Raw genomic sequence first — 12,928 nt, 5'->3', positions numbered from 1 at the left:
TTCCTCAGGCCCAACCATCTTCAACTGCTTCATTAATGACACTCCTTCACATTAAGGTCAGAAGTAGGGATGTTCACTGATGGTTGCACGATATTCAGCACCATTCCTGATCCTCAGATACTGTAGCACTCCATGTCCAAAAGTAGCAAGATCTGGGCAATATCAGTCTAGGGCTGACAAGTGCCAAGTAACGTTTCCACCACACAAGTGCCAGACAATGACCATTTCCAACAAGAGAGAATCTAACCCATGACATTCAAAAACATTACAATCACTCGATCTCCCACGGTCAGAATCTTAGGTGTTACCGTTGAGCAGAAACTGAATTGGATCAGCTAATAAACACTGGTTATAAGCGCATGTCAGAGGCTGTGGTGAACAACACATCTCCTGATTCATAAAGCTGCCTGCCTACAAGACGCAAGCCAGGAGTGTGATGGAATACTCTTCACTCAAGCTTAAGACCATCCAGGACAAAGCAATACACTTGATTGGCACCCCTTCCACAAAAATTCACTCCCTCCACTACCTGACAGCAGTGTGTACCACCTACAAAATGCACCACAGGAACTCACCAAGACTCCTTTCTCAGCATCTTCCAAACCCACGATCTCAACCATCTTGAACGACAGGGCAGCAGGCACATTGGAACACCTCCAGCTGCAAGTTCACCTCCAAGCCACTCATCATCCTGACTTGGAAATATATCACCCTTCCTTCACCGTTGCTGGGTCAAAATCCTGGAACTCCCTTACCAACAGCACTGTACCTACACCACCGGGATTGCAGCAGTTCAAGAGGACAATTCCAAGAACAATTCAGGATGGGCAATAAAAGCTGACTTAGCCAGCGAAGCCTACATCCCATAAAATGATTCAATAAAAAATTCTGTAACGTGGATATGTGTACATAGTTCATTTATTAAGCCTCATTGTTTCAAACTTCTCTATTTTGTTTAGTTGTTTGAGCTTCTTGGAGCTGAAGGATTGGAGCTAATTGAGAAACTTCTGCAGCAGAGGCGTACGATTGTAGAAAAAACCCTCACCCACACAACAGACCTCAAGCTCAGTTATCTTCAGGGTAAGACAATTTCGTTTTGGAGAAAAACTGGTCTTGGAGCTGAGCCTGAATTTTAAATTGAAAGTTAATGTTCTTGAAGGTGGTATTTGGGCAATCTTCATAGGAAATTAGCTTTTATTTAATTCCTTTATTGTTTTAAAAAGTGTCCCAAAATGCTTCATAGAGGGAAAATCAAAATGTGAATGCTAAAGATATTTAATTTTGTGGCAGGGAGACAAATGGTTTTAGACTTCTTTATTCTTAGCTAGAATAAGTGGTGACTCATCCAAGATTAATGGTCTATTAGGATGACAACAGAAAAAGCTTAAAGGGGTCAGGAGATGTGGCGAGGAGGAGCTTGATGTCATTAGTGCAGACATGAAAATTGACTTTATGGCAGATGATGTTGCAAAGGGGTAGCATGTAGATGAGAAAGGGTACTGGTTCAGGGAGATTCCAGAGATAACTGCACGCAGGTGGAAATAAATATTCCATTGCTGGATACGCTTTGACTACACGAGATTAGTGAGCAAAATTAAAACTCATGGTATTGGGGGTAATGTATTGATGTGGAAAGAGAACTGGTTGGCAGACCGGAAGCAGAGAGTGGGAATAAATGGATCCTTTTCAAAGTGGCAGGCAGTGACTCGTGAGGTAATGCAGGGTTCAGTGCTGGGACCCCAGCTGTTGACAATATACATTCATTATTTGGACAAAGGAATTGCATGCAATATCTCCAAATTTGCAGACAGCAGTAAGCTGGGTGGCAGTGTGTGCTGTGAGGAGAATGCAAAGAGACTGCAGGGTGACATGGATAGGCTGGCTGAACGGGCTAATACATGCCAAATGCAATATAATGTGGGTAAATGTGAGGTTATCCACTTTGGTGGCAAAAACAGGAAGGCAGATTATCTGAATGGTGGCAGTTTAGGAAAAGGGGAAGTGCAACGAGACCTGGGTGTCATGTTGGAACAGTCTCTGAAGGTTGGCATGCAGGTACAGCAGGCGGTGAGTAAAGGTAATGGCATGCTAGCCTTCAAATGGAGAGGATTTGTGTATAGGGGTAGGGATGTCTTGCTGAAGTTATATAGGGCCTTGGTGAGGCATACCTTGATTTTGTGTGCAGTTTTGGTCTTCTAGTTTGAGGAAGGACATTCTTACTATTGAGGGTGTCCAGCGAATGTTGACCAGACTCATTCCTGGGATGGCAGGACTGACATAAGAAGAAAGACTTGATCGACTGGGCTTGTACTCTTTTGGAGTTTAGAAGAATGAGCGGGGATCTCATAGAAACATATAAAATCCTGATGGGACTGGACAGGCTAGATGTGGGAAGAATGTTCCCGATGTTGGGGACGTCCAGAACTATGGATCACAACTGAAGAATAAAGGATAAGCCATTTAGGACTGAGATGAGGAAGAACATCTTCTCTCGGAGATTTGTGAAGAACTTGTGGAATTCTCGACCACAGAAATCTGTTGGAGTCAGTTCATTGGATATATTCAAGAGGGAGCTGGATGTGGCCCTTGCGGCTAAGGGATATGGAGAGAAAGAGGGAGTGGGATACTGAATTTGCATGATCAGCCATTATCCTATTGGGTGGTGGTGCAGTCTGGAAGGGCCGAATGGCCTACTCCGGCACCTATTTTCTATGTTTCCATGACCAATAGGTGAAAGAGAAACCAAGCAAGAGATATTGGAAGAGGATAGTGTGGTTGATTATGTCCAGGGCTGAAGAAAAGTAGAGGAGGGATAATTTGCAAGAGATGTGGCCATCCAGAATTTATTCACGCTTTTAGTTAGGGCTGAGCAAGGATAGTAACCCAATTTTGAGAGATCCATGCATGAAATTGCAGGAATGATATACTTGGGAGACAATAATGCATTCAAAATATGCACTTGGGCAGCACGGTGGCGCATTCAAACCTTTGAATGTGTGGAGTTTGCATGTTCTCTCTGTGTCTGCATGGGTTTCCTCCGGGTGCTCCAGCTTCCTCCCACAGTCCAGAGATGTGCAGTTTAGGTGGACTGGCCACATTAAATTGCCCCTTACGGTCCAAAAGATGTGCAGGTTATGTGGATTGGCCATGAACAATGTACGGGGTTTTTGGGATGGGGCTGGGGATGGGCCTAGGTAGGGTGCTCTTTTGGAGGGTTGGTGCAGACTTGATGGATGAAATGGCCTCTTTCTGCACTGTGAGGCAATGTTTTTCAAACTTTTTTTCCGGGGACCCATTTTTACCAACTAGCTGACCGTTGCGACCCACGCCGCCCGACCTTTGCGACCCACGCCGCCCGACCTTTGCGACCCACGCCGCCCGACCTTTGCGACCCACGCCGCCCGACCTTTGCGACCCACGCCGCCCGACCTTTGCGACCCACGCCGCCCGACCTTTGCGACCCACGCCGCCCGACCTTTGCGACCCACGCCGCCCGACCTTTGCGACCCACGCCGGACGACCTGCGCGACCCACCATTTTCTCTTGCCTTGTTTGTTGCTGACAGAAATGGAGGAAATGGTTTTGGGTCCCTTTGGCCCCAATGGTCCCTTTGGCCCCCCGAACTTGGAAAAAAAAAGGCTGCGACCATATTAAAAATGCGGCTGCACTGTGCATGCGTGCCCGATCATCGGTGCACATGTGCAGTACGGCCACATTTTTTTCCTGTTCCTGGCCATTTTGAAGGCCGCTCGCATTTTGGAGGCCGCTGACATTATTAAAAGCCGGCTGTGGCGCGCGGATTTGCGCAATCGCGAGCGCTGCGACGGATGGCTCCCCGACCCTCCCGACACCCGCCCGCGATCCACCTGTGGGTCGCCCCCTGCATTCGACAATGCCTGCTGTAAGAAGTCTATGAAAGTCTTTGGAGAGGGAAGTTTCCAAGGGTGGTATTGTATGATGTGTTTTTCTCAACAAGAATCTTTTCACTGATGAGATTTATTGTGTAAGATAATTCCAATAGACCTATTAAATGACTCTATTACTACTTTATTCCTGAATGCCTTTCTTATTTTGTAACCTTTCAGAATTTAAGATTTTTCTGTTCTATCGCATCATAATCTATGTTGCTCTGGGAAAAAAAAGACTCAATTTTTCAAATTGGCTTTCATATTTGTATTTCCATGTATCCAACAGCATTCTAGTGAATTTCCATTGCACCGTCTCTAAAACCTCAGTATCCTTCCTATAATGTGGAGCCCAATACTGCGCTCAGTACTCTAATAAAGATCTAAATAAGATGTTATATCAGCTTATGATTATCTCTCAGCTTTTATACTTAAATCCTTAAGGCAAAAACTAGAATTATTTTTTCCTGAACAGCCTTGTCAACTTGAGTCTTAATGTTCTGTGAGCATGATTGCATGTTCTCAACTAGTACTTCCCATCCACTGTTGCCCTTGGAGGGGCAAGCCTTGGTTGAATGTCACAAGTTTAATATACAATAATGAAATGTTTATAAAAGCCACTCGCTTTGGACAGAGGCACAGCAGTAGATCATGGCTGATCATCTACCTCTCCATCAGTTTCCAGTGCTCTCCCAATATCCCTCCATGTCATTAGTGTAAGAGAATAAGTGCCCAGAAATCTATCAGTTTCTGTCTTGGACATGCTCACTTGAATGTGCTTCCACAGCTATCTGGGGTAAGGAATTTCAAAGATTCTGAGTGACAAAATCCCTCCTCGTCCCAGACTTAAGTGGCCTGCCCCTTATTCTGAGACCGTGTGCCCTGGTTGGAGACTCACCAACCAGGAGGAACATCCTAGCTACATTACCGTGACATGCCCTGTAAACATTTTGTGCGTTTCAAAACAATCACCTCGCATTCTTCGAAACTGAAGCGAAAACAGGCCCAGTTTCCTCAATCTCTTCCCATAAACAAATCCTGCCCTCCCAGGGATTAGTCTGATGAACCTCCATTGTACGCCCTTAATGGTTTATCCTTCTTTAAATAAGGAAACCAAAACTGTGCTCCAGGTGTAGTCTCATCAAGGCTCTGCATAATTACAATTGGATTAAATTACAAAAATCCTTTTTTTAAATTCACTTGTGATTCAAGCCTTGTTGTCAAGGTTAGCGTTTGTTGCCCATCCAGAATTTCCCTTGAGAAGGTGGAGGTGAGACATCTTTTGACCTGCTGCAGTCCATTTTAGATAGATACACCCATTGTGCTGTCAGGGAGGGAGTTCTTTAATTTTAATCCAGTGACAGTGAAGGAACAGCAATATGGTTCTAAGGCAGGATGATTTTTTTGGCTTGGAGAGGAACGTGTAGGTGGTGGTGTTCCTATATGTGTGTTGCCCTTTCCTTCTCGACAGTAGAGGTCTTGGATTTGGAACCTGCTATTGAAGGAGGCTTGGCAAATTGCTGGATGTAGCACCTTGGGTAGCACTGTTGCTTCACAGCTCCAGGGTCCCAGGTTCGATTCCCAGCTTGGATCACTGTCTGTGCAGAGTCTGCATGTTCTCCCTGTGTCTGTGTGGGTTTCCTCCGAGTGCTCCGGTTTCCTCCCACAAGTCACAAACGACATGCTGTTAGGCGAATTGGATGTTCTGAATTCTCCCTCTGTACCTGAACAGGTGCCGGAATGTGGCGACTAGGGATTTTCACAGTAACTTTGTTGCAACGTAAATGTAAGCCTACTTGTGACAATAAAGATTATTGTTTAGCACAGGGCTAAAGAGCTGGCTTTTAAAGCAGACCAAGGCAGGCCAACAGCACGGTTCAATTCCCGTACCAGCCTCCCCGAACAGGCGCCGGAATGTGGCGACTAGGGGCTTTTCACAGTAACTTCATTTTTGAAGCCTACTTGTGACAATAAGCGATTTTCATTTCATTTCATTTCATTATTATTATGGTACATACTGCTGCCACTGTGTACTATTGGTTGAAGGAGGGAATGTTTGTGGTGGTGGATGGGGTGCTGAATATTGGGCTGCTTTGACCTGGGTGATGTCAAGCTTCTCAAGTGTTATTGGAGCTGCATTCAACCAGATAAGTGGACAGTATTCCTTCATATTCATGAGTTGTGCCTTTTAGATGAACAGGCTTTGTGGAATCAGGAGGTGAATTACTCGCTGTAGGATTCATAGCCGCTGACATGCTCTTGTAGCCACAATGTTTATTAGTCTGGTTTCTGATCAATGTTGGGGAATTCAGTGATGGCAATGCTGTTGATTATCAAGGAAAGACAGTTAGATTCTCTCTTGGTGATAATGGAGATGGCCATTGTTTGGAACCTGTGTGCGTGAATGTTAATCATCAGTTAACAGCCCACACTTGCATGTTGTCCAGGTATTGCTACATGTTTAGCTGTTTAGCACACTGGGCTAAATCGCTTGCTTTGAAAGCAGACCAAGGCTGGCCAGCAGCACGGTTCAATTCCCGTAACAGCCTCCCCGAACAAGCGCCGGAATGTGGCGACTCGGGGCTTTTCACAGTAACTTCATTGAAGCCTACTTGTGACAATAAGCGATTTTCATTTCATTTCTAGCCCACTAGAACTGAACACAGTAGGCTATAGTACCCCAGCTGTGGCCTAGACAAAGTCCTGTACAGCGCCAACATAACCTCCCTGCTCTTTTTTTATTATAAATTTAGAGTACCCAATTCATTTTTCCCAATTAAGGGGCAATTTAGCATGTTCAATCCACCTACCCTGCACATGTTTGGGTTCTGGGGGTGAAATCCATGCAAACACGGGGAGAATGTGCAAACTCCACACGGACAGTGATCCAGAGCCAGGATCAAACCTGGGACATCGGCGTGGCTAACCACTGCACCACCGTGCTGCCCAACCTCCCTGCTCTTTTATAATCTATGCCACCACTGATAAAGGCAAGTGGGCTAGGTAGGTGTCATGGCTGCTTTTGATTAGGCTTGATAAAGAACATAATCAGCATGCATACAGCAAGGATATGTTGTGGATAGAGTTTGAAATGGAGAGCCAAGAAGGGAGCAACACAGGAAGAGAGTTCACAGGAGACTCTACTCATGTAACATGGACCGAGGCCTAGCTTGGTTGACCTCTCAGAAGGGCAATGATCCTCAAGGCTGAGATTTACATGCCAAGTGGTTGCTGATATCTACAGCATTCCAGAGGAAGATTTGGTGGTCAGATGCACCACTGACTGTGAAAGTCTCCATTACCCTCCTTTTAATTCTTTGAATCATTGGTTTCTTCGAGCGTGCCGCAGAGATATTCTGCAAGCCACACAAGAGTGCTGTTTCTTTGACCAAGTTGTCCCAATATCTCTGTTGTGTTGTGGTGTCAAATTGTGTTCAGTAATATCCCGATGAAAAGACTTGGCATGTTTTATAAAGCCGAAGATGCCATATTTATGCTTGTTGATGCCACAACTGTAAAAGATAATGTACTGATCTCTTTAAGAGATTGTCGGGAATGGTTTGGTGCAGTTGATTGCACAGTCCACTTACCAAGAAATTATTCTGAATTTCAAAATTATATTAGTGTGTATGCCAAATGTAGCACTTAATTTTGTGCATTGTTAGCTGCTACAAAGGAGACACTTTAAAATTGCTGTTCCATTATATTGAAATGACATAAAACCACTGACAAGATCAAAGATTGGTTATGAACAAATTGCCGGTAATGGACCACCCTTATCAAAAAACAAAATATTGCTTTTGGCATAGTGCTCCATAGTATTTTTAAGGCACAGATTTGAGAGAGTTAATTGAAAATCTAAATACAACTATGACTTCACATTTGATTGCTTTTGTTGCCAACTAATAAATGAAGCTTGTTGTATTGCATGATTACTACGTGACCGTAGCATATTGAGGTTAATGGTTGAATGTAGGCTAATCTCCATATTCTAATTTAATTTTCATTGGATTTATAATATTTTATGTGACTCATAAGCAACATAGGAACAGGAGTAGGCCATTCAGCCCCTCGAGCTTGTTCCAGCATTCAATGAGATCATGCTGATCCATGAGGGCAGAATAGTGGCACAGTGCCTAGCATCGTGGTTTCACAGCGCCAGGGTCCCAGGTTCGATTCCCGGCTTAGGTCACTGTCTGTGCGGAGTCTGCAAGTTCTCCCCGTGTCTGCGTGGGTATCCTCCAGGTGCTCCAGTTTCCTCCCACAGTACAAAGATGTGCAGGTTAGGTGGATTGGCCATGCTAAATTGCCCTTAGTGTCCAAAAGGTTAGGAGGGGTTATTGGGTTACGAGGACAGGGTGGAAGTGAGGGCTTAAGTGGGTCGGTGCAGACTCGATGGGCTGAATGGCCTCCTTCTGCACTGTATGTTCTATGTGACCTAATTCCACATCCCTGTCTTTGGCCCATTTCTGATAATATCTTTGCTTAACAAAAATCTGTCTACCTCAGATTTAAAATTGGTTGATTGATACATGTTGATTGGTTTAACCAGGTCGGTCAAGGCAGCCTTGAGGAGGAGTTTATGGAATGTATCCGCGATAGTTTCCTAGAACAGTATGCAATGGAACCTACGAGGGAACAAGCGGTCCTAGATCTGGTCCTGTGTAATGAGACAGGATTGATTAATGATCTCATAGTTAGGGATCCTCTCGGAAGGAGCGATCCCAATATGGTGGAATTTAAAATACAGATGGAGGGTGAGAAGGTAAACAAAGGAGATTACAATAGGATGAGAGAAGAACCAGCTAAGGTAGACTGGGAGCAAAGACTTTATGGTGAAACAGTTGAGGAACAGTGGAGAACCTTCCAAGTGATTTTTCACAGTGCTCAGCAAAGGTTTATACCAACAAAAAGGAAGGACGGTAGAAAGAGGGAAAATCGACCGTGGATATCTAAGGAAATAAGGGAGAGTATCAAATTGAAGGAAAAAGCATACAAAGTGGCAAAGATTAGTGGGAAACTAGAGGACTGGGAAATCTTTAGGGGGCAACAGAAAGCTACTAAAAAAGCTATAAAGAAGAGTAAGATAGATTGAGAGTAAACTTGCTCAGAATATAAAAACAGATAGTAAAAGTTTCTACAAATATATAAAACAAAAAAGAGTGGCTAAGGTAAATATTGGTCCTTTAGAGGATGAGAAGGGAGATTTAATAATGGGAGATGAGGAAATGGCTGAGGAATTGAACAGGTTTTTTGGGTCGGTCTTCACAGTGGAAGACACAAATAACATGCCAGTGACTGATAGAAATGAGGCAATGACAGGTGAGGACCTTGAGATGATTGGTATCACTAAGGAGGTAGTGATGGGCAAGCTAATGGGGCTAAAGGTAAACAATTCTCCTGGCCCTGATGGAATGCATCCCAGAGTGCTAAAAGAGAAGGCTAGGGAAAGTGCAAATGCACTAGTGATAATTTCCCAAAATTCACTAGACTCGGGGGTGGTCCCGGCGGATTGGAATTTTGCAAACGTGACACCACTGTTTAAAAAAGGAGGTAGGCAGAAAGCGGGTAATTATAGGCCAGTGAGCTTAACTTCGGTAGTAGGGAAGATGCTGGAATCTATCATCAAGCAAGAAATAGCGAGGCATCTGGATGGAAATTGTCCCATTGGGCAGATGCAGCATGGGTTCATAAAGGGCAGGTCGTGCCTAACTAATTTAGTGGAATTTTATGAGGACATTACCAGTGCGGTAGATAACGGGGAGCCAATGGATGTGACAAGGTGCCACACAAAAGGTTGCTGCATACTATAAAAGATGCATGGCATTAAGGGTAAAGTAGTAGCATGGACAGAGGATTGGTTAATTAATAGAAAGCAAAGAGTGGGGATTAATGGGTGTTTCTCTGGTTGGCAATCAGTTACCAGTGGTGTCCCTCTGGGAACAGTGTTGGGCCCACAATTATTCACAATTTACATCGATGATTTGGAGTTGAGGACCAAGGGCATTGTGTCCAAGTTTGCTGACGACACTAAGATGAGTGGTAAAGCAAAAGGTGCAGAGGATACCGGAAGTCTGCAGAGGGATTTGGATAGGTTAAGTGAATGGGCTAGGGTCTGGCAGATGGAATACAATGTTGACAAATGTGAGGTTATAAATTTTGGTAGGAATAACAGCAAAAGGGATTATTATTTAAATGATAAAATATTAAAACATGCTGCTGTGCAGAGAGACCTGGGTGTGCTAGTGCATGAGTCACAAAAAGTTGGTTTACAGGTGCAACAGGTGATTAAGAAGGCAAATGGAATTTTGTCCTTCGTTGCTAGAGGGATGGAGTTTTAAGACTAGGGAGGTTATGCTGCAATTGTATGAGGTGTTAGTGAGGCCACACCTCGAGTATTGTGTTCAGTTTTGGTCTCCTTACCTGAGAAAGGACATACTGGCACTGGAGGGTGTGCAGAGGAGATTCACTGGGTTAATCCCAGAGCTGAAGGAGTTGGATTACGAGGAGAGGTTGAGTAGACTGGGACTGTACTCGTTGGAATTTAGAAGGATGAGGGGGGATCTTATAGAAACATATGAAGGGAATAGATCGGATAGATGCGGGCAGGTTGTTTCCACTGGCGGGTGAAAGCAGAACTAGGGGGCATAGCCTCAAAATAAGGGGAAGTAGATTTAGGACTGAGTTTAGGAGGAACTTCTTCACCCAAAGGGTTGTGAATCTATGGAATTCCTTGCCCAGTGAAGCAGTAGAGGCTCCTTCATTAAATGTTTTTAAGATAAAGATAGATAGTTTTTTGAAGAATAAAGGGATTAAGGGTTATGGTGCTCGGGCCGGAAAGTGGAGCTGAGTCCACAAAAGATCAACCATGATCTCATTGAATGGCGGAGCAAGCTCGAGAGGCCAGATGGCCTATTCCTGCTCCTAGTTCTTATGTTCTTATGTTCTTAAAATTAACAACTGTTCTACTGCCAACTGCTATTTGTGGGAGAGAGTTCCAAACCTTTACCATCCTTTCTGTGAAAAAGTGCTTTCTAATATCTCTCCTGAACGGTCTGGCTCTAATTTTTAGACTATGCTCCCTAGTTTATGAATCTCCAGCCAGTGGTAATAGTTTATCTTTACCCTGTCTTTTCTTGTTAATATTTTGAAGACTTTGATCAAATCATCCCGTAACCTCCTAAATTCTAGCGAAAACAAGCGTAATTTGTGTAATCTGTCCTCATATCTTAACCCCTGTAGTCTAGGTATCATTTCTGTCAACCTACGTTGCACTCCCTCCAAAGCAAGTCTATTCTTCCTCCGGTGTTGTGCCCAGAACTGCTCACAGTACTCAATTGGGGTCAAACTAAGGTTTCGTATAACTGCAGCGTAACCTCTGTGTCCATTGACGCTCTGGTTAGCTGTGCTTAAATTGACTGTTTGAAACTTGCTGAGGTGATGTAATTAGGTTGATAAAGGGGACCAAAAAATGATACAAGTGAACACGTGAACTACAGACAGAAAACCGCTCTACACAGTGATTTTACTTGTTTGGTCTGGGGCAGGAAGTGTCTGGGGCACGAAGTGTAAGCTTATTTCTGAAGCAGGTAGGAGCATTGTTAGTGTACTGAAAAATAAATGGGGAGTTCTGCATGCAATTTTCTAGCATCTGGCATGCCAAGTCTGCCCGATGTCTGAGAAGCTTGGTGTTTATAGTTGTGGAAAGTGGAAATAGGAGGAAGGCTATTTAGGCCATGTCTTCACCATCTTTTTAATGTTATTTTCTTCCATGCTAGTGCTTATGCATTCCATTAGTCTTTAGCTCTGGAATGCGTCCATCAAAGACACCCGAGGTTTGTCATGAGAATTCAGTGGCAGGACAAAATCACAAACAATGAGTTCTTTCATCATGCTGGACCCAACGACATGAAGACATAGATGGACAGGCCATGTATCCTGCACATTTAACTGCAGAATCCTGAAGCAGGATTAAAAAAAAAGACAAATTAAAGGGACATGGAGATCAGGTAGGGAGGTGGATTTGAGACTAGGACGAGATCAGCCATGATCTCATTGAATGGCGGAGCAGGCTCGAAGGGCTGAATTACCGACTTCACCTAGTTCCTATGAGTTGTCTCAGGGCAAATGACATCTAAATGATCAGGATAAATGATACAAGGGCACCTTAAAATGGAGCCGTACAAACGTCTGCATTGCAGATCACCTCTCTTGAGAAAATGCAGCAGCCGGCTAGCCCATGTGGAGGTACGGTTAACACTGAAATTTGGTACAGTCTGCTTCAAAAAACATCTGTGTCAAATGTGCAAAATCTACCATACCCAGAGGGAGGCCTGGGGTGATTATTCCAAACTAATCTGTTTAGATCTTTGTTGTTTGTTGATTTATCTTCAGCATTTAATACCATGTAACCATTCAGGCTTGCACAAAAACCTTCATGTTCATCCTACTCTCTTACTTTAGATCAGTCATTTCCTTCACAATAGGAAACGAGTGTTAGTATCTGGGATTTACTCAGAGCCCATTATTGCCTTTTTATTACCTACTGTAAATAAGGCCGTCAGTAAGGTTGCCCTTCTCTCTTTGGATATCGATATTATATTGCTCAGAGTCGCCAGGTATCAAATGATACCACCACCAGGTTCAAACGGATATCGATCAAAGAGCCAAACACCAGTTAGTTAGTTCAAGATCAAGGGTACTTTATTTACACATACAATTAATCATGCAACATAGACACTACTAGTTAAACTACACTTATCAACTATAATAACCTGTACTTAACTTCAGGCACCCGGCTTAGGTCAGCGGAACAGTGGCCTTTGTTCGGATCTGGATCTATTGGGTCTGTAGAAGTAATTGCTGCTCAGCTGGGCTCATCCGTCTGCTATCGGGTGATGAACTTGAACTTGCTTCTGGTGGTACTGCAATTGGAAGTAGACGTTGCCGGAGCGCCAGGTCCAAGAGAGAGCGAACACATGGTGGTCTCTCTGTGGAGTTTTGTGCTCTTTTGGGCGGCCCTT

General features: G+C 44.0%; 1 protein-coding gene across 4 annotated transcripts in view; it reads left to right on the top strand.

Moving 5' to 3' along the window:
- Positions 1-12,928, top strand: part of ascc3 (activating signal cointegrator 1 complex subunit 3) — an 813,859-nt gene that overhangs the window by 52,218 nt on the left and 748,713 nt on the right. For all 4 annotated transcript variants that reach the window (XM_072499844.1, XM_072499840.1, XM_072499842.1 and 1 more), the window contains exon 5: positions 960-1,080. In XM_072499844.1, coding sequence (XP_072355945.1) covers positions 960-1,080 — 121 coding nt within the window. The remainder of the gene's footprint in view (positions 1-959; positions 1,081-12,928) is intronic.

The sequence above is a fragment of the Scyliorhinus torazame genome, chromosome 4 (genome assembly GCF_047496885.1).
Source record: "Scyliorhinus torazame isolate Kashiwa2021f chromosome 4, sScyTor2.1, whole genome shotgun sequence".
NCBI classification, from domain to species: domain Eukaryota; kingdom Metazoa; phylum Chordata; class Chondrichthyes; order Carcharhiniformes; family Scyliorhinidae; genus Scyliorhinus; species Scyliorhinus torazame.
The sequence above is the reverse complement of the archived record's forward strand: the minus strand, read 5'-3'. Positions and strand labels throughout refer to the sequence as shown.